The sequence below is a fragment of the Dendrobates tinctorius genome, unplaced genomic scaffold (genome assembly GCF_039654945.1).
Source record: "Dendrobates tinctorius isolate UK_male_01 unplaced genomic scaffold, ASM3965494v1 ptg000150l, whole genome shotgun sequence".
NCBI lineage: Eukaryota > Metazoa > Chordata > Amphibia > Anura > Dendrobatidae > Dendrobates > Dendrobates tinctorius.
In genome coordinates, this window is record NW_027361817.1 from 10893969 (window position 1) to 10915250 (window position 21282).

At 41.7% G+C, this 21282-nt stretch overlaps 1 protein-coding gene across 1 annotated transcript in view; it reads right to left on the reverse strand.

Moving 5' to 3' along the window:
- The window catches only part of DNAH7 (dynein axonemal heavy chain 7), a 529416-nt gene that overhangs the window by 54617 nt on the left and 453517 nt on the right, over window positions 1-21282 (reverse strand). The window contains exons 55-59 of the mRNA XM_073546702.1: window positions 14986-15147; window positions 11318-11518; window positions 9716-9877; window positions 3944-4129; window positions 2490-2627 (exon numbers count right to left, since the gene is read on the reverse strand). Of these exons, the coding sequence (XP_073402803.1) occupies window positions 2490-2627; window positions 3944-4129; window positions 9716-9877; window positions 11318-11518; window positions 14986-15147 (849 nt within the window). The remainder of the gene's footprint in view (window positions 1-2489; window positions 2628-3943; window positions 4130-9715; window positions 9878-11317; window positions 11519-14985; window positions 15148-21282) is intronic.

Genomic DNA, 21282 nt, shown 5'->3' on the forward strand with positions numbered 1-21282 from the left:
GCAGGTTAACAGCAGCTGAGATTAGAGACCAGGCCAATGCCACACAGAGTTCTAGCAGCAGACACATCTCTACAACAACTGTTAAGAGACAACTTTGTGCAGCAGGCCTTCATGGTAAAATAGCTGCTAGGAAACCACTGCTAAGGACAGGCATCAAGCAGAAGAGACTTGTTTGGGCTAAAGAACACAAGGAATGGACATTAGACCAGTGGAAATCTGTGCTTTGGTCTGATGAGTCCAAATTTGAGATCTTTGGTTCCAACCACCATGTGTTTGTGCGACGCAGAAAAGGTGAACGGATGGACTCTACATGCCTGGTTCCCACCGAGAAGCATGGAGGAGGAGGTGTGATGGTGTGGGGGTGCTTTGCTGGTGACACTGTTGGGGATTTATTCAAAATTGAAGGCATACTGAAGCAGGATGGCTACCACAGCATCTTGCAGCGGCATGCTATTCCATCCAGTTTGCGTTTAGTTGGACCATCATTTATTTTTCAACAGGACAATGATCCCAAACACACCTCCAGGCTGTGTAAGGGCTATTTGACCAAGGAGGAGAGTGATGGGGTGCTACGCCAGATGACCTGGCCTCCACAGTCACCAGACCTGAACCCAATCGAGATAGTTTGGGGTGAGCTGGACCGCAGAGTGAAGGCAAAAGGGCCAACAAGTGCTAAGCATCTCTGGGAACTCCTTCAAGACTGTTGGAAGACCATTTTCGGTGACTACCTCTTGAAGCTCTTCAAGAGAATGCCAAGAGTGTGCAAAGCAGTAATCAAGCAAAAGGTGGCTACTTTGAAGAACCTAGAATATAAGACATACAGTATTTTCAGTTGTTTCACACTTTTTTGTTAATTATATAATTCCACACGTGTTAATTCATAGTTTTGATGCCTTCAGAGTGAATCTACAATTTTAATAGTCATGAAAATAAAGAAAACTCTTTGAATTAGAAGGTGTGTCCAAACTTTTGTTCTGTAGTGTACTTATCTGCCCTGTTGAGGGCAGAGCAAAGTAGTGCATTGCGCAGGCGCTGGGCTTTTCTGACCTTTCCTCCTGTCGCCTGTGCACTGCAGTACTTTGCTGTGTCCTCAACAGAGCAGATAAGTACGCCTGCGCATTAGCGCGATGCCGGGGAGCAATGAAGCAACAGGAAGGCAGCATTGCAAGAAGATGAGTCACTGGACCTGGACCTGTGACACCCATCGGACCGGACCGCATCGGACCGGACCACATCGGACCGACCCCCCCCCCCCCCGAGTGAGTATAATAAAACTTATTTTTCTTCTCTTTCAGGTCAGACTGGGGGCTTATCTACAGCATTATAGAATGCTGTATATCAGCCCTGAATGGCAGCGGCCGCATCTTACATCGGTCAAAACTGCTGACAGGTTCCCTTTAAATTAAAAGCAATAAAACTTGTGGTAAATCCTGAATGTTTGATCATTACACTGATGCAACAACAAACCAACATAAAACAGTAAAGAAGTTTTCCAGGACAGGCAAACACTAGGATAGGGGATAAAAATGGAATTAGAAAAGGAACCTGAAACAGGATCTGCAAACAATGGGACACCTGTCAGTATGTCTTCATCTTGGTACAAATGGTTTCATCTAGTTTTACACCTATTTATTATGTGTTAAAAACACTTCAGCTTTCTGCAATAGAGGCCGTAAGAAAAGGTCTAAAATGTGTGTCACCTTTTGGTGACACACATTTTAGACCTTTTTATTCGACAGAGGAAAAGTTAGGTTTTAATTTCACCTTTTGCTGTATGTATAATTTTTTTAGGTGAATCTCATATATGATTTTTTTTACAAATTGATTGTCTTTGCTTTATAAGCCGTAAGAAAAGGGAATGGCTTCAATGCCAGTATGTGCACTAAGCTGCAACAAATGTTAGCAAAAAAGTGGGGAAAATAAAGACACACAATAATGGAAAAGTTGGATAATAGTGGCTAAAGATGTGTATGTATCATCCACAGACTTGATGCAATTTCAGACTTAGACTTAGGTTTGCACTTTCTAAATAAAGGAATGGAAATCTGTCTCAGGAAAATAACTTTTAAAGGATTTATTTCAGAAAAAAAAACATTTTGACACACCCTTACAGGACATTCTGAGTTACTTGAAGGTAGTCCCAATTTTTGAAATTTTTTATTAGACGACTCTCTTTTTAGCCAATATAGAAAGTGTGTACAAAAAGTGTCGCTCCCTGTGGAGGTATTATGGTGTCCGTGCATTGCAGTCTGTATTCAAACTGCACAGTGCAATCAGCTCTTTGGGGGCCAGGGGCCCTTAGCACAGTGTGGTCAGTTCTTGGGGGGCCAGGCAGAGCCACAATAAATCTTCTTATTTGGTAAATACTGGCATTATACATCTGACTTCAATTGTAATAATATTCACCTATAGAATTTGTGAGAAGAATAATAGAACCGGTAAAAGTGGATGATATGTTGCGATTAGCGCTGTAATTTGCGGTGCCATACCTGTGTTAGAAGGATGTTATCAAATAACTGCTGTGTTTCCGACTGGTCTTTGGTAATGTCAGCATTAGCATTCATTCCGAAAATCTCAGGGGAAGGATTCAGGGGGAGGGTCTTTGTATATTCTACATAATGGTCGTACTGAGAATTAAAAGGAAGTGTTAAAAAGGGTCAGAACTTTAATTTATATTTATGAGTCTTAAACTACCTTAAAAGCATTAGCATCTTCCCATTATCTACAGTGTCCTATAAGGAAAGTGCGAGATAGGGCAAAGACACAGAATCAGCCTCACAGCGATGAAGAATGGCCATTAAAATATGAAGGAGCCTCCTTCCTCCTCTTTGGTGACTGCGGGTAATTGATCTAAATAATTGAATCCACGTCCCTATATTTGGTAATGTCATCTAGTCACCGGGTGTAAATCATTTCTGCAGACTGTAAATCATAAAATAACAGAGCTGTCCCACTCACTGACAGTCTAAGGGCATTTCATCTGCCTGCAATTTCATTATCTCTGTACAGCTAAAAGCTTTTCGGTTCAGTGCATAACATGGTTAATATCGATGTGCCATAGCATCACTGCAGATGGCAGAAAAGTTCCTGGGTTTAATGGACTTGTGGGCAGAAAAGAAAGGAATAGTAAGATACTGCAACCATCCCTCAGCTCTGTCTATTCCAGATACTAGTATTGGTTAGTGATGTGTATATTCTGTTTTTTAACGGGAAGCTAGCACTCGGACATAGCGTTGCAATGTTGCCCGGCCACCTTAGTGAAAAGATGATTACCAAGGCAAAATTTACTTCATTCCTACTGGGAGCCCCCATTTTCCGCCATAGAGGTGCACCCGGGACACTTACAGCCACCGCTCACAGCACTGTGATAGCAATCACTCCAGTCAGACCTTTACGACTGAAAACTGGCAGCTCCTGGGAGGAAATAACTTAATTTTCTTGCAGTAGCTGCATTTTCAGTAAGGCATCCGGGCAGCTTTGTAATGCTATTTACCCGGTAATTAAACTTATATCTGCAGGTAAATAGCATTTTCCGAGGTGACAGGTTCCCTTTAAAAGCTCATTTTAACCAGCATATACTGTATATCAGCAATATGCAATATATTGGAGAATGGATGATATGCACATTTGTATAACTTGAAAACTAAAAAAAAAGCCCAAAAGCAAACAGGTTTAATAATAAACAATGTTTTAACATGAACTAAGGGAGATTATCAAGACTAAAACATAGTAAACACGCTAAAATATAAAAGATAGTCAAATTTTCTTGTGTTTTTAAATGCATAGCTCAGAATTTCAGTTAAAGGTTCTATTAAATTAATATATGTATCAACTCAGAAAAAAAAGCAATTATATCATGAGAATAGTCATTCTACAGTTAAGTGAAAAGTAAAATGTTATCTATATTGTGTTTAAATAGATGCATCATAAAAATTATACTCACATCCCCATCTGAAGGGGCATAGTAAATGCTGCTCGAGTCAAATTTGTAATTTTCATTTGTAGTTATTTCTGGGGTGTAGAATTTATTCAGAATGCTACGAAGTGTCCGACGGTCCCAGTCGTCAGTCACTCTTCCTCCATAATTACACTCTCCCGTCATGTATCTCAGGGCATCATACGGCACCTCCTGTAACAACATGGACAGCCGTTATCACAATATTACAAATGGAAACCTTTTGGTAACCCCAGACAACAAAGTGTGAACAACACCCCTCATAAAGGATGATGTGATTGTGCTCAGAACTAACCAATTATATTTCAACTCATGAAAAGCAGTCAGTTCTAGAAATGATTGCCGAATCTGAATGTGCCATATTTGTGCCATATTCATGCCAAATTTATGTTTGATGATCGTTTCCGAATCTATTTGCTCATCTGTACTCCCATTGGCTCCAATGGAATTTGGGTATGTTCATCGAATATTGTAAATACGGTGATTGTAATCCGAACCGAATATTGAAATATTCGCTCAGCTCTAGTCAATACACAGCCGCTATCATTTAAAGTGATTCTAATTAACCCAAAAAAAGAGTTTAGCTGTTTCTTAGTTGCATTTCAAATCAAAAGCCACTGTCTGTAAACAGCTTACAACATAGCAAATGTATGTCATTGTTAAGTTATCAATAAAGAGAAGGATACAACATTTTTTTCAAAGGCATTAGATATATATACCATGGCACATAGAAGACAGTCATCAAGAAGTGGCTTACATTTGGAACAACAGTGACATAAAAAGATGAGAAAAATGGTCTGGGATGCCGCCAAGAGGCCTACAGCAATATTAAATGAGCAACAGGAATTTCTGGCAATTACTGGTTCTGTACTGCATGTGACAACAATCACCCATAATCTTCATATGTCTGGCCTGTGGGGTATGGTGGGGTGGCAAGACTGAATCCATTTTTTTTTTTACAAAGAAAAACATCCAAGTCCGGATATGTTTTGCTAAAGCCTAAAATCAAGTCTGCCACAAGCATATGGGAAAATGTGTCATAGTCTGATGAAACCAGGATTTAACTTTTTGGCCATAATTCCAAAAGGTATGTTTGGTGCAAAACCAACACTCCACAGCACCAAATGAACATCATTCCAACAACAAAGCATGGTGGAGGCAGCATTTTGCTTTGGGACTGTTTTTCATCAGCTGGAACTGGGACTTTAGTTGAGATTTGAGGCAATTATAAAAAGTTCCAAACATCAGTCAATTTTGCAACAAAACCTTCAGGCAACTGCTAAAAAGCTGGAGATTAGGAGGAATTTCACTATTTCAGCACAACTAAAAACTTTAAGCATCTCTACAGATCAACTAAAGAATGGCTGGCCTGAAGATCAAACTTTTAGTGGCCCAGCCAGAGCCCAGACCAGAACCCAATAAAAAAATCTGTGCGTGACCTGAAGAGGGCTATACACAGGAGATGCCCTCTCAATCTGACAGACTGGAACACTACTACTGGTAACGGCTGTTACCCCTTTAAATGCTGCTGTCAATCTCTGACAGTGGCATTTAACTCTTGCTTCCGGCAAGCACGCCGGAAGTCCCGCCCACCGGAAATCCTGCCCATCGGTAACCCCGTAACGAGATCATGGGTCACCGATGGGTTGGCATGACAACCAGAGGTCTCCAGGAGACCTCTATGGTTGTTATAACCAGATTGCTATGAGCACCGCCTGGTGGCCGGCGCTCATAGCAAGTGAGCATTTCTGCTACATACAGGCTATTTAATCATCGCCTGTATGTAGCAGAACCAATCGGACAACTGCAACTTCTAGTCTCCCATGGAGACTATTGAACCATGCAAAAAGTTTAAAAAATATTTTTAAAAATATTTACAAAAACTTAAAATAAAAGTTCAAATCACCCCACTTTCGCCCCATTCAAAATAAAACAATAAAAAAAAAATCAATCATACACATATTTGGTATCACGGTGTTCAGAATCGCCCGATCTATCAATATAAAACAAGAATTAACCCGATCGGTAAACCATGTAACAAGAAAAAAATTCAAAAAGCCTGAATTAAGTTTTTTTGGTTGCCACTACATAGCAATAAAATGCAATAACGGGCGATCAAAAGATCATATCTACACCAAAATTGTATCAATAAAAACATCAGCTTAACAGGCAAAAAAATAAACCCTCACTAAACCCGTAATCACGAAAAATGGAGACGCTACAGGTCTCAGAATATGGCGCTATTTTTTTTTTTATACCAAAGTTTGGATTTTTATTTCACCGCTTAAAAAAAGAACCTAGACATGTTTGGTGTCTACAAACGCGTAATGACCTGGAGAATCATAATGGCAGGTCAGTTTAAGCATTTAGTGAACATGGTAAAAAAAAAAAAAAAACACAAGTGTGGAACTGAGCTTTTTTTTGCAATTTCACCGCAATTGGAATTTTTTTCCCATTTTCCATTACACAATATGCTAAAACCAATCATGTTGTTCAAAAGAACAACTTGTCCCGCAAAAATGAAGCCTTCACATGGCCATTTTGACCAAAAAATAAAAAAGCTATGGCTCTGGGAAGAAGATGAGCAAAAAATGAAAACGCGAAAACAAAAATACCTCCAGTCGTTAAGGGGGTTAAAGGTGGAAAAAGTTCTGAACTTATTCTTCTTGGCCTGATTTTTTTAACATGACACAAAGCAATATTTTTTTCCATTTTATTTTCAATAAACTCACACAAGAGCTACAACTTCTTGTTATTTTCCCATTGATGAAGCTATATGAGTTTTCTTGCAGGGCAAGTTGTACTTTATATTACCTTCATTTTGGTGAATATATACTAAACTCATTATATTTTATTATTTTTAATTAGAATGGGACAAAATAAAAACAAAATCCCCATCATTTTTTTGTGACCTTATTAGTATAATAATATATGAGTTAACTTTCTTCTGTGATGATTTCAGAATACTAAAACTGCATACAATTTTTATTTTTTATTGTAGTACTTTTGCTGAATAAACGTTTTATAAAATAATTTGATGGGCGGACACCTGGATGTTCAGGTCTGGCGGGTTCGGCCGAACAGTTACAAAAAGTTCGGGTTCGGGTACCAGAAAAATATCCGGAACCCAGTCACTTGAATGGGGGGCCCGAACATCCGGTGTTTGCTGTGCTGTGTTGTGCATGACAGCATGGCAAACACCGCTTTTGATTGGTGGTGAAATCATCCCTGCCGATCAGAGAGCCGCGGTTCCCACGCTGTCAAAAGACAGCGGGAGCGCGCAGCTGTGATCGGAGGTATAAGATTTACCTTTGGTCACTGGTGTCTGCTGATGGGAGTACTGATCCCATTATCCGACACCTGCTACTGCTAATTACAGTGAGACCAAGAGTGGCGGATAGGAGTATTCATCAGCCGTTCCTGCGCTGTAATTAAATTGTTAAAAAAACCCGACGTGTGTCCCCCTGTATTTTTGCTAACCAGCCAGGCAAAACTCACAGCTGGGGGCTGCAACCCTCAGCTGTCAATTTCAGCAAGGTTGGTTATCAAGAATAGACACCCGCAGCAGCACCAGACACCCGCAGCACCGAACACCTGCAGCGCCGTGTCACACATCCGAACACCCCCTCATCCCAGCCTGCAGCAACACTCCACTCTTGCCTCCTCCAGCAGTGACCGCGGGACCCCACTTCACCGCAGCCACCACCCCCAGTAAGTAATAAGACGCATGGATAAGAAGCACCACCATTTAATTGAAAATAAAGTATTATTTCCTATTTTTCTCCTCAAAATTTGGGGTGCGTTTTATAATCCAGAGCGTCTTATAAGGCCGGAGTCACACTAGCGATAAAATCGGACGAATGCAATGCGATAAAAAATCGCATTGCATTCGTCCCAATGTTATTCTATGGTGCTGCTCCAATCATCCATTTTTTTATCGGATGCGTTCCTCGGACCGAGACAATCGCAGCATGCTTCGATTGTCACCGATTTTCGGATCGGATTCGCCAATGCAAGTCTATGGATGCGATTAAAAATCGCATGGAAAACGCACCACACGTGTGACTTGCGATTAAATTGCAAGACTTCTCCTGGTCAACAGGAAAGAGCATCAGGCATTGGCATTGGATGTCAATTTGATGCTTAGGCCTGACCGGACCGTTTTTTTGACGGATCCGATGAATGAAGATTTTTAAAGGAGCCGCAGCCCGGGGAGGGGAGAGAGACAGAGACAGAGAGAGAGACAGAGAGAGAATTTTTTCCGTCCGCCAGAAAGGAATTCAGGGTTAAATTTCCGGCTGACTTCATTCCTCCGGGCATGCGCACTGTAAAATGCGGATCCTGCAGCAAAAAAAACATTGCATGGTCCATCCAGGCATGTCGGCGGACGCAAAAAATTTGGCGGATCCGCAAAAAAACGTATCCAACGGATGGCCATCCGTCAAGATCCGCCGGTAATGCAACTCAATGGGGAAAAAAACGGATCCGCCAAAAAAAATGCTGGATCCGTTTTTTCTTAAAAACGGCGGATTTTGACTGATGGCCAAAAACGGAAGTGTGAAACAGGCCTTAGATGTGAATAAAATCGGTTCATCGCCGGAAAATGGGATGTCAGACGGATCTCTGGACAAGAAACCTTTGTGCGACTTCGTACCGTAAAAATCGGACCGATTTTTTAATCATTGTGTGTGACTCCAGCCTAATACAAAAAATACGGTATATATATATATACACACACACACAGTCTATATATTATATTTTTTACAAATATATCTTTACATATATTTTTTGAGAGGTACCTTTTTTTTTTGCTTCGTTACATTTTTTGAACTTAATTGAACTTTCCTTGTCCCCCTAGGACACTAAACACTGGGATTCTTTGATTGCTTACACAATGCTTTAGAAGCACAGAATTTAATGATACATCCATTTGCAGGAAGGGGTTAAAAGTTTAACCTTTTAATGTTATTTGAACTGCACATGTAAAATACCTCATGTTCTGTATGTATCTTGCGGATATTAATTAGAAATCATCATTTTAGCCAAAGTCTAATTTACATTTCTTTGCTATGTTACAACAAAGTTATGATCACATGTATGTAGTGATGAGCGAGTATACTCGTTGCTCGGGTATCCGCCGAGTATTTGGATGTGCTCGGAGATTTCGTTTTTGTTGACGCAGCTGCATGATTTGCTGCTGCTAGACTGCCTGAATACATGTGGGGATTCCCTAACAAACAGGCATTCCTCACATGTATTCAGCTGATCTAGCAGCCATAAATTATGCAGCTGCATCGACAGACACTAAATCTCCGAGCACACCAAAATACTTGGAGGACACCCAAGCATGCTCAGGAAAACCCGAGCAACGAGTTTACTCGCTCATCACTACATGTATGTTCTTATAAATAAACATAACCCAACTAGTGATGAGTGAGTATACTCGTTGCTCGGGTGTCCTCCAAGTATTTTGGCATGCTCGGAGATTTAGTTTATGTCGATGCAGCTGCATGATTTGTGGCTGCTGGACAGACTGAATACATGTGAGGAATGCCTGATTGTTAGGGAATTCCCACATGTATTCATTCTGTCTAGCAGCCGCAAATCATGCAGATGCTTTGACACAAACTAAATCTCCGAGCACGCCAAAATACTCGGAGGACACCAGAGCAACGAGTATACTCGCTCATCACCAGTTTCAACATAAATCGCTACCATCAGCTTTCACTACAATGAAGACGATCATTTTCAGCTCCTTACATCATACTGATTTAGAAACATATTCAGCTGTTGAACGCTTATCCTCATGTCTGTCTCGTTAAATTCATAAGGAATATTCCATCCCAGTGGGCCAAATTTTCTTCTTTCTTGAACGAGAGCGTGAAAGAAACACAGTCCATAAAGCAGCTTCTTAAACTCCGGCTACAAAAAAAGGAAAAAACAAAAACACAAAATTGGAGGGAAGCTTGTTTGATATTACATACTAAAGGAATATTATATGGATCACAGAATGTTAGGAACGGCAGAACGCACTAAAATAAAAAACTAATAAAGTGCGTCCGCCGCTCGGGGTCCACCGTGCAGTAGGTGATATAACTGCTGCTAAGTGGTGGCAGGAGCAATATGGCGGTATTGTGCACAGGGTTAACCGTCACCCAAGTGCACAGAGCAATCTCTGTTAAATCACAGAGATGCCTATGAACATAAACAAAAGAGCTGAGCCTGTTAAGGTCTCAAGTACTCAGAGTAGTTACACACACGGTATAAGGTCACAGGAATAGCCAAAGATGGCAGTACTAAGTCCTTCTAGACCTACCATGTGTGTAGCGTCGCAGCCGCGAAAGCTTAAGTGGGCTGCTACTGCAGCGCGGCGTAGGACACTGCCGCTAAACGACAATGCTAGACGCAAGCGCAATGTCAGACGCTAGCAGCTGTGGACAATGAAGCAGAGGCGCACTGGCGCTGGTACTGAACTCAATCCCTCACACAAGCGTAATATCAAAGGGTAGGGGCTTCAAATGAGTCATTCACCAGAATCATGCATTCATCGTTATTCACACAGCAGCAAGTATGGTCTATACTAGCGCATGGCGGAACAGCCATGCGCGCCTTTTATAGCAGCCGGGACCTTCCACACGCCTCCAGATCTCTGAGATGGACAAATGAGATTTGGAGCAGGACCTGAGCACATGACTCCCGATCTCCAATGGGAGATCGTCCCATGAGCATGCTCAGTAGGAGAACAGAAGGACAGCCTCAGGAGAGATTTGCTGCAAGGCAATCTCCTCTGCAATCTCTTCTGCAGTGGATAAAGAGCAGGAGACTGCAGAATGTGAGGATCTGGATTCCTGCATAGCGACCGCAGAAACCTGACTCCTAACAACAGAATGTATTGGGCAAATAGTATAAATGTTTGTTAGTTAATGGCCACATGGTGAACTGCAATCACTGTAGCTTCATAACCATTTTTTTAATTTTCCATTAAAAAAATGTATATAGATATGAATCGAGTTTCCTATAGCTAGATAAACATATGTCATAAAGCTTAACAAAGTGTGAATCAGACATATGATCTGCTGCCTGTGGTGGGAATATACTCTTGCTTAGCAAACAGAAAAGTAATAAAATGGGTCGCTTTATAGGTCTTAAAGACTGACAGATTATGAAAATGGGAATCTTGTCAGTTTTCATCGGAGTTTCTCTTTAATTTAATTGACTAGCTGGTCTAACGTGCATGTAGTCACAATTTGTGGCACGGCACTTATTTTCTCTACATTCTACGCGCTTAAACTATAGGCTACATTGTAAATACAAAAATTCTGCTGCTGGCCAATTACTATAAATCTAATAAATATTACTAACAAGCTTTTTGCAGCTACTGAAAAACTCAGGATCAGAGATAGGATCCATCAGGTATGAGCGGATAATGTTGGAACGCAAGCCTTTGGGGGCCTCATTTGTCATCTTCACTCCATTCTGCAGTACTGAGACAGGGAAATTTGGTGATGGATAACTTGTAAGCCAGAGGCGAAAATCTGGATGCGTAGTCTCAGGATTCAGCTCCTGTGAAATGACAAAACATTAAGCTATAAACATACACTGCAATCTAAACTCAACATGTCAATGAATATTTAATGCTAGTTATAAACTCTACACGACGAGTCTCTTCTTAGCTTCAGTTTGCCGAACTGGTTAATCAAAAAATGAATAAAAAAAATATCTCCATGTGAAAAATAAGTTTAGTTCACATTTTTGTAGGAATTTGATTCACGGCTTATCCCATTTCCAATTTTGTTGCAGCCTGGTTCTTCGCGAAGTTTTGCAGCAGTGAAGATGTCCCAACCCGTTGTTGGGCGCACAACGGCTTCAGCAGTACAGCCACCCAAAATTAAAATTGCAATACCAAGAAAAAAAAAGTCATAAAACTCTGAAAATCACAGGATCTATAGACATGTTCATGATATGCAAATGGCGAAAAAAATGGAAACAAATTTTTCAAAACATCTCAGTGTATTCAATATTGAGTATAAGCGCTATGCGCTCAAATCCCCGCACTTACAGCCTCAGCTGCCACCAGTGGGTAATTAGTGGTTATCTGAGGAAGGTACTGCCATGCTGAATGCACTTGGGCAAATTATCAAGATCCACTGATGGCAGCTCCCTTTGCAATTGCTGACCAATAAAGTCACCAAAATGCTCGATGGAAGACAAATCTGGAGACACTGCAGGTCATGGCAGCCCGTTTAGGTCACGCAGGCTGCTCACTGTAGCACCTGTGATCTCCATTATTCCATAACTTTTACTTTTTGGTGTTGCATGAATCCAATTCAAACGCTGATTTCTCTGTAACTTAAGAACAGACCAGCCATTTAAAGGTGTCACGCTACTTGACTTTGAAGGAGTTACAAGCACATGTAGATAGTTTGGGGTGTGAAATCTTGTTGATCAATTCCCGTTAAATTAAATGACATTAATATTGAAATGTTTTACTTATCTATATTTTATCTTTATTTAAAAAAAATACACGTTTATTTGCTTTCTGACTTATCATACAGAGGAGATATAGCATATGCGTGATGTTTAAGGCCGTACCGTTCCGTATTTTAACACGTTAATATATACAAACCGTTCACACTATGGAAATGTTTTGCTATCAAAATTATTTAACAACGAATCTTCCCAGGTTCAAAACTTTTAATCTATAGATAATGACACTTCTACTTTAGAATGAATGCAATTGACTTTATAAATATATTTTCCATTTCTTGGCTTACTCCAATACGCATTAAATATGAAAATCCCATTCACCTCGGATGTGGCTTAGATTTTATCAGACCTGACTCGCGCAAAACTAGCTATTTCAAAACCAATCAATGAGAATGTTTTCAAGGACATAGATGTGAGAAATAAGGTGAGACTTCGTTAACTCCTTCACTGCAGACAAGTAGCATAATAAACATATCCCAATAGAAGATGGAGTTGGCTTTTGGTTATGTGTTTAAAAATTGCAGCAAAAGATAGGGTGATCAGAAAAATAATCCGAATTTCTTAACACGGTTTGGCTTTTTTTTTTTTGTTAAAAACAGATTCTTTAATCTAAGATTTTTTTAAGCAGTCTATGGCTGGTTTCACATTAGCGCATTTTCAGCGCGCGCACGGCCGGGGGTAGCTCCGCCCCCGATCCGGCTCTCTGCCCGGCGTGCCCGCCCCTTGCTTGTAGCGCCGCCTACTAGCGGACAGCGGCGCCTGCGATCGGCGCACCCTATCTTTAGCATAGGGTGCGCAGATCATGCGCAGGCCGTGCGCTAGTTGCGCTTTGACCTGTGCTGCGCACTTTTGACGGTGCGCCGTGCGCGCCAAAATCCGAAAAGTTTGATTTTGGCACGCACGGCGCACCGTCAAAAGTGCGCAGCACAGGTCAAAGCGCAACTAGCGCACGGCCTGCGCACGATCTGCGCACCCTATGCTAAAGATAGGGTGCGCCGATCGCAGGCGCCGCTGTCCGCTAGTAGGCGGCGCTACAAGCAAGGGGCGGGCACGCCGGGCAGAGAGCCGGCTCGGGGGCGGAGCTACCCCCGGCCGTGCGCGCGCTGAAAATGCGCTAATGTGAAACCAGCCTAAAGTAACTTTGTAAGAAGTATGTCGGTATTTCCAGCCATGTTAGTGTTAGCCGAACACTATAAACCGAATTCTATCCCTTAGTCCCGCGGTCCCACTTTCATGTCCGTCACTGGCTCCCATCAGAATGTAACTGCTGACTATATTCATTCATATTTCCATTATTACTACCTTTGCATTGAATACTAAGTACTATTATTGCCCTGTCAGCCTTCCTTAGTAGACAGGGTGATGCATGCATAAAAGAAAAAATGCTGATCACAGGAACACAGCCATTTTTTATGTATTTATTTATTTTGCTGGAATTTATCATCCGAAAATGATCTGATCGGAATATTTCCTGACTGTTCCTATATTACTCTGCCATTTGGCTTCAGTATAGTTGTGATACTTAGACATTGTACGATGTAGTTATGGATAGTATGTGCGTATTACGTGAGACCCAGCACTGACGTGGAGAAACCATTGGTTGTCACATTCTGTACCGTATCAAAACATTACAATCTTAGAGTAATTTGGTGTGACGTTTTCAACACATAGGTGCATAGCTTTTTGACATGCTAGTGTCTACAGCTCCTAGGCAAACTTATGTATTTTATATAGTTAAGAGGAATCTGTCACCAGGTTTTTGTTCCCATCTGAGTGCAGCATGATGAAGAATCCGAGACCCTGATCCCAATGATGTATCACTTACTGGGCAGCTTGCAGAATGTTTGGTTTTATCTGCTGTAAATCTTCCAGTGCTCTGAACGCTGAGCGCTGTATAACTCCGCCCACACCACTGTGACAGCTTTCAGTGTACACTGTGCATAGGCAGAAAGCTGACAATCAGTGGTAGGGTCAGGGTTATACAGAGCTTATGAATATGGAAGACTATGAGGCAGTAGGTTTACTATTCTTCTAGTGGTAATATCTGCTGACAAAACTGTGATTTTATGAAAATAATCAAGCAGCCAATTAATTGAATCAGGGTCTTTGTTTATCCATTATGCTGCTCTCAGATTAGGTGGAAAAAACTGGTAATGGATCATGATGAGCGCAAGTGCTCGAGTCTGCCTAGGGTGCTCAGGTATGCACCAAGTATCGCTGGACATGTTCTAATCCCTGCGGCTGCATGTTTCCCAGCTGTTATTAGACAGCCACAAAACACGTGAGGATTGCCCGTGTATGTCAGGCAATCCCTGAATGTTTTGTGGCTGTCTAACAGGCATGAAATATGAAGGCGCATTGACTATAACATATCACTCGAGTACCCGCGATACTTGATGCATACCCGAACACCCTAGGCAGACTTGAGTAACGAACACTTTCGCTCATGACTAGTAACAGATTCCCTCTAAAGACTACAAGCATTCCCCTGCAACTTAACATCTAGTAGCTCAGAACAGAATAAATGGTTTCTAAAGAAATACCTCACAAACTTTTTCCAACATTGACATCCATGAAGTAGCCAGGTGGCAGTTTTGAAGGACAACCCAGCTCCCTTCTTTTATAGCCTTTTCTGTCATCTGAAGAGCTATCGGTCCTTGCCCTTGTCCAAGAGATAGGGAGCTTAGCTTTGAACCTCCGAAACCCTAAAAGTAAAGCAGATATGTTTAGTAATTTTATCATTACTAAAGATGTAAATACTTATGTCCCCCCCCAAAAATTGAGAAAAGTATTCAAGCAGTGATACCTTTATTGGCTAACCAGAGAAATTATATTTGCAACCAATATAATAATTTCTCTGGTTAGCCAATAAAGGTATCACTGCTTGAATACTGTCTCAATTTTTGGGGGGGACATAAGTATTTACATCTATTTTTCTGGCTAACACGGTACCACAATATTATTTTGTATTGTACATCATTACTAAAGAAAATACGTACCGTATATACTCAAATATAAGCCGAGATTTTCAGCCCATTTTTTTGGACTGAAAGTCCCCCTCTCGGCTTATATTCGAGTCATATACACCAGGGGTCAGAGGGGGAGGGGAGGAAGCGGTGTCAGATCATACTTACCTGTCCTGGCACGGTCTCTGCAGCCCCCGGCTTCTCTGCAATCTCCTTTCCTTCCTTCAGTGGTCACATGGTACTGCTCATTAATCTCATGAATATGCGCATATTCATGAGTGTAATGAGTGGTACCACGTGACCGCTGAAGGCAGGAAGGGAGATCGCAGAGAAGCTAGGGGCTGCAGAGACCGTGCCAGGATGGGTAAATATTGCGATACTCACCTGTCCGGGGTCCATCGCTGCTTGCTGCTGTCTGGCACATCATTTGTCAGTGACGTTCAAACACCAGAGGGCACGGTGACGTGGTTAGTGCGCGCTGTGCCCCCTGCAGTCTGAACGTCACTGACCGATGACGTGCCAGACAGCAGCAAGCAGCGATGGACCGAGGGACAGGTGAATATCTCAGGTGCCAGCAGTGACACCGGCACCTGGCCCCAGCGACGGAGAGGTGAGTATGTCATTTTTTTATTTTTAAATGCAGCAGCGGCAACAGATGGGGGCATAATCTGTGGAGCATCTTATGGGGGCAGTATATAGGGACATAATGTATGGAGCATCTTATGGGGGCAGCATATAGGGGCATAATCTATGGAGCAGCATATGGGGACATAATGTATGGGGCAGCATATGGGGCATAATCTATGGAGCAGCATATGGGGCATAATCTATGGACCATCTTATGGGGCACAATCTATGGAACATCTTATGGGGGCAGCATATGGGGCCTATTCTATGGAGCATCTTATGGGGGGCATATTCTATGGAGCATTTTATGGGGCCATAACCTTTATGGAGCAGCATACGGGGCATATTATTCTATGGAGCATCTTATGGGGCCATTAGTAACCTTTGTGCAGCATTATATGGGGCATATTTTTTGTATGGAGCATCTTATGGGGCCCATGATGAATTGTATGGAGCATTATATGGGGCTCCTGATTCAATATGGATATTCAAAAACATTTATCCTACTTATGTCTCAATTAATTTTACTTTTATTGGTAACTATTTCTATTTTTTAAATTTACCAGTAGCTGCTGCATTTTCCACCCTAGGCTTATACTCGAGTCAATAAGTTTTCCCAGTTTTTTGTGGCAAAATTAGGGTGGTCGGCTTATACTCGAGTATATACGGTAAATTAAAATAGAGTACTTGTTTTCCTCTTTCAGATGGGTGTATTTGTAATCCCTAATTCATCTGATTTTATATTGATGTCGATGGAGAGTGTTTATAATACCGATGCATAAGTAATCCGTCAGTATTAGATCACATTTAGCATCCATATTTCCATTAATTGCTATTATTTCCTGTTGGGTAAAAACTGATTTTTTTCTTCCAATTGAAATAATATCAATGAATGCAAATAGTGATGGAAGAAGTGATCAAGCATTAATAGAATATTTTTTAAAACTCATTTTATCAAAGAATAAATGAACATGAAAACATGCAGAACTGTTAGGGCTCATTTTACTTTGTTCACCTGACAAAGGTGACATCAACCCCCCAACCATCACCCCATTTGCCACCACTACAGGGCAGTAGGAAGAGTGAGGCTAAGTGCCAGGATTGGCACATCTTAGAGATGTGCCTTTTCTGGGGCGGCAGAGAACTGATGTTTTTAGCCGGGGGGCAGTATCCATGGCCCCTTCCGAGGCTATTAATATCAGCCCACTGCTGCCTGCAAAGCTTTTGCTGGTTATTAATTATAGGGGGACCCTACATTTTTTGGGTGTCCCCCTTTATAAAAGCCAGTAAAGGCTAAGTATACAGTTGTGACCTGATATTAATAGCCCGGGAAGCTACATGGGTATTACCCCCTTCCCAGGCTATAAACATCTGCCCCCAGACGTCAGCTTTCCTTTTTATTAACTAAATACATGTACAGTAAGCTGCACACACACTGTACTAATTGTATTTGTCACTGACACCTATATATCTACCTATTCTATTTGTGTTTACTGTATGTAATCCATCTCTTCTATCCTGTCGGCTCCTGCAGTGATTTTACAGAACTCGGCAGATGAATTACCAGCTTTTCTTCTATCTCTCTATACAATGTATAAATATCTTTGTGTCACTGACATATCTGACATATATTTATATAAACACATCTATTCTATGTGTTTCTATCTATTCTATTCTAACCTGTCACTGTGTGATTTTACTGTACACGGCACATGAATTGCCGGCTTTTATTCTATCTGTTATATATATATATATATATATATATATATATACATACAGTGGGGCAAAAAAGTATTTAGTCAGTCAGCAATAGTGCAAGTTCCACCACTTAAAAAGATGAGAGGCGTCTGTAATTTACATCATAGGTAGACCTCAACTATGGGAGACAAACTGAGAAAAAAAAATCCAGAAAATCACATTGTCTGTTTTTTTTTCCTTTTATTTGCATATTATGGTGGAAAATAAGTATTTGGTCAGAAACAAGCAATCAAGATTTCTGGCTCTCACAGACCTGTAACTTCTTCTTTAAGAGTCCCCTCTTTCCTCCACTCATTACCTGTAGTAATGGCACCTGTTTAAACTTGTTATCAGTATAAAAAGACACCTGTGCACACCCTCAAACAGTCTGACTCCAAACTCCACTATGGTGAAGACCAAAGAGCTGTCAAAGGACACCAGAAACAAAATTGTAGCCCTGCACCAGGCTGGGAAGACTGAATCTGCAATAGCCAACCAGCTTGGAGTGAAGAAATCAACTGTGGGAGCAATAATTAGAAAATGGAAGACATACAAGACCACTGATAATCTCCCTCGATCTGGTGCTCCACGCAAAATCCCACCCCGTGGGGGTCAGAATGATCACAAGAACGGTGAGCAAAAATCCCAGAACCACGCGGGGGGACCTAGTGAATGAACTGCAGAGAGCTGGGACCAATGTAACAAGGCCTACCATAAGTAACACACTACGCCACCATGGACTCAGATCCTGCAGTGCCAGACGTGTCCCACTGCTTAAGCCTGTACATGTCCGGGCCCGTCTGAAGTTTTCTAGAGAGCATTTGGATGATCCAGAGGAGTTTTGGGAGAATGTCCTATGGTCTGATGAAACCAAACTGGAACTGTTTGGTAGAAACACAACTTGTCGTGTTTGGAGGAAAAAGAATACTGAGTTGCATCATCAAACACCATACCTACTGTAAAGCATGGTGGTGGAAACATCATGCTTTGGGGTTGTTTCTCTGCAAAGGGGCCTGGACGACTGATCCGGGTACATGAAAGAATGAATGGGGCCATGTATCGTGAGATTTTGAGTGCAAACCTCCTTCCATCAGCAAGGGCATTGATGATGAAACGTGGCTGGGTCTTTCAACATGACAATGATCCAAAGCACACCGCCAGGGCAACGAAGGAGTGGCTTCGTAAGAAGTATTTCAAGGTCCTGGAGTGGCCTAGCCAGTCTCCAGATCTCAACCCTATAGAAAACCTTTGGAGGGAGTTGAAAGTCCGTGTTGCCAAGCGAAAAGCCAAAAACATCACTGCTCTAGAGGAGATCTGCATGGAGGAATGGGCCAACATACCAACAACAGTGTGTGGCAACCTTGTGAAGACTTACAGAAAACGTTTGACCTCTGTCATTGCCAACAAAGGATATATCACAAAGTATTGAGATGAAATTTTGTTTCTGACCAAATACTTATTTTCCACCATAATATGCAAATAAAAGGAAAAAAAAAACAGACAATGTGATTTTCTGGATTTTTTTTTCTCAGTTTGTCTCCCATAGTTGAGGTCTACCTATGATGTAAATTACAGACGCCTCTCATCTTTTTAAGTGGTGGAACTTGCACTATTGCTGACTGACTAAATACTTTTTTGCCCCACTGTATGTATATATATATATATATATATATATATATCTAATATATAAAGCTCAAAGTGTGTATGTATGTATGTATGTATGTGTGTGTGTGTATGTCTGGGATAGGCATCCGCATCGTTGCAGCTACAGCCACAAAATTTGGCACAGTCACACGTCTGAGCGTCCTAAGTTATGTTGTGAGGCGAAATTTTAACCCCGCGTGTTCCAATTCACCAAACAATTTTGCCCCTATCTACATACTGGGGAAAAAGTGTGTGCACGTCAAGCCCCGCCCCTCATTATGTCATAATACCCCTATCTACATAATGGGGAAACAGTGTGTGCGTATCAAGTCCCGCCCCTCATTATGATGTCACAATGGTTGCCACGACGACGCTGATGTCATCAAGCCCCGCCGCTCATTATGATGTCATAATGGTTGACTATGGGATGGAGGATGTGTGATGGGTATATGGGCACTGGACTGTGGGATGGAGGATATGTATGACGGGTATATGGGCACTGGCCTATGGGATGGTGGATATGTATGACGGGTATATGGGCACTGGACTATGGGATGGAGGATATGTATGACGGGTATATGGGCACTGGACTATGGGATGGAGGATGTGTGATGGGTATATGGGCACTGGACTATGGGATGGAGGATATGTATGACGGGTATATGGGCACGGGACTATGGGATGGCGGATATGTATGATGGGTATATGGGCATGGGACTATGGGATGGAGGATATGTATGATGGGTATATGGGCATGGGACTATGAGATGAAGGATGTGTGAAGGGTATATGGGCACGGGACTATGGGATGGCGGATATGTATGATGGGTATATGGGCACGGGACTATGGGATGGAGGATATGTATGATGGGTATATGGGCATGGGACTATGAGTGAAGAATGTGTGATGGGTATATGGGCACTCGACTATGGGATGGTGAATATGTATGATGGGTATATGGGCACGGGCCTATGGGATGGAGAATATGTATGATGGGTATATGGGCACTGGACTATGGGATGGAGGATGTGTGATGGGTATATGGGCACTCGACTATGGGATGGAGGATATGTATGATGGGTATATGGGCACGGGCCTATGGGATGGAGGATGTGTGATGGGTATATGGGCACGGGACTATGGGATGGAGGATAATTATAATTTGCTATAACTAACCACAGTTAGTTACTATGCCCGGGCAGCGCCGGGCTCTTCAGCTAGTATATATATATATATGTATATACATATATATATATATATATATATATATATATAGTAAAGACCAAAAATTTGGACACACCTTCTCATTCAAAGAGTTTTCTTTATTTTCAAGACTATTAAAATTGTAGATTCACTCTGAAGGCATCAAAACTATGAATTAACACATGTGGAATTATATAATTAACAAAAAAGTGTGAAACAACTGAAAATATGTCTTATATTCTAGGTTCTTCAAAGTAGCCACCTTTTGCTTTGATTACTGCTTTGCACACTCTTGGCATTCTCTTGATGGGCTTCAAGAGGTAGTCACTGGAAATGGTCTTCCAACAGTCTTGAAGGAGTTCCCAGAGATGCTTAGCACTCGTTGGCCCTTTTGCCTTCACTCTGCGGTCCATTTCACTCCAGACCAACTCGATTGGGTTCAGGTCTGGTGACTATGGAGGCCAGGTCATCTAGCGTAGCACCCAATCACCCAATCACTCTCCTTCTTGGTCAAATAGCCCTTACACAGCCTGGAGGTGTGTTTGGGGTCATTGTCCTTTTGAAAAATAAATGATGGTCTAACTAAATGCAAACCGGATGGAATAGCATGCCGCTGCAAGATGCTGTGGTAGCCATGCTGGTTCAGCATGCCTTCAATTTTG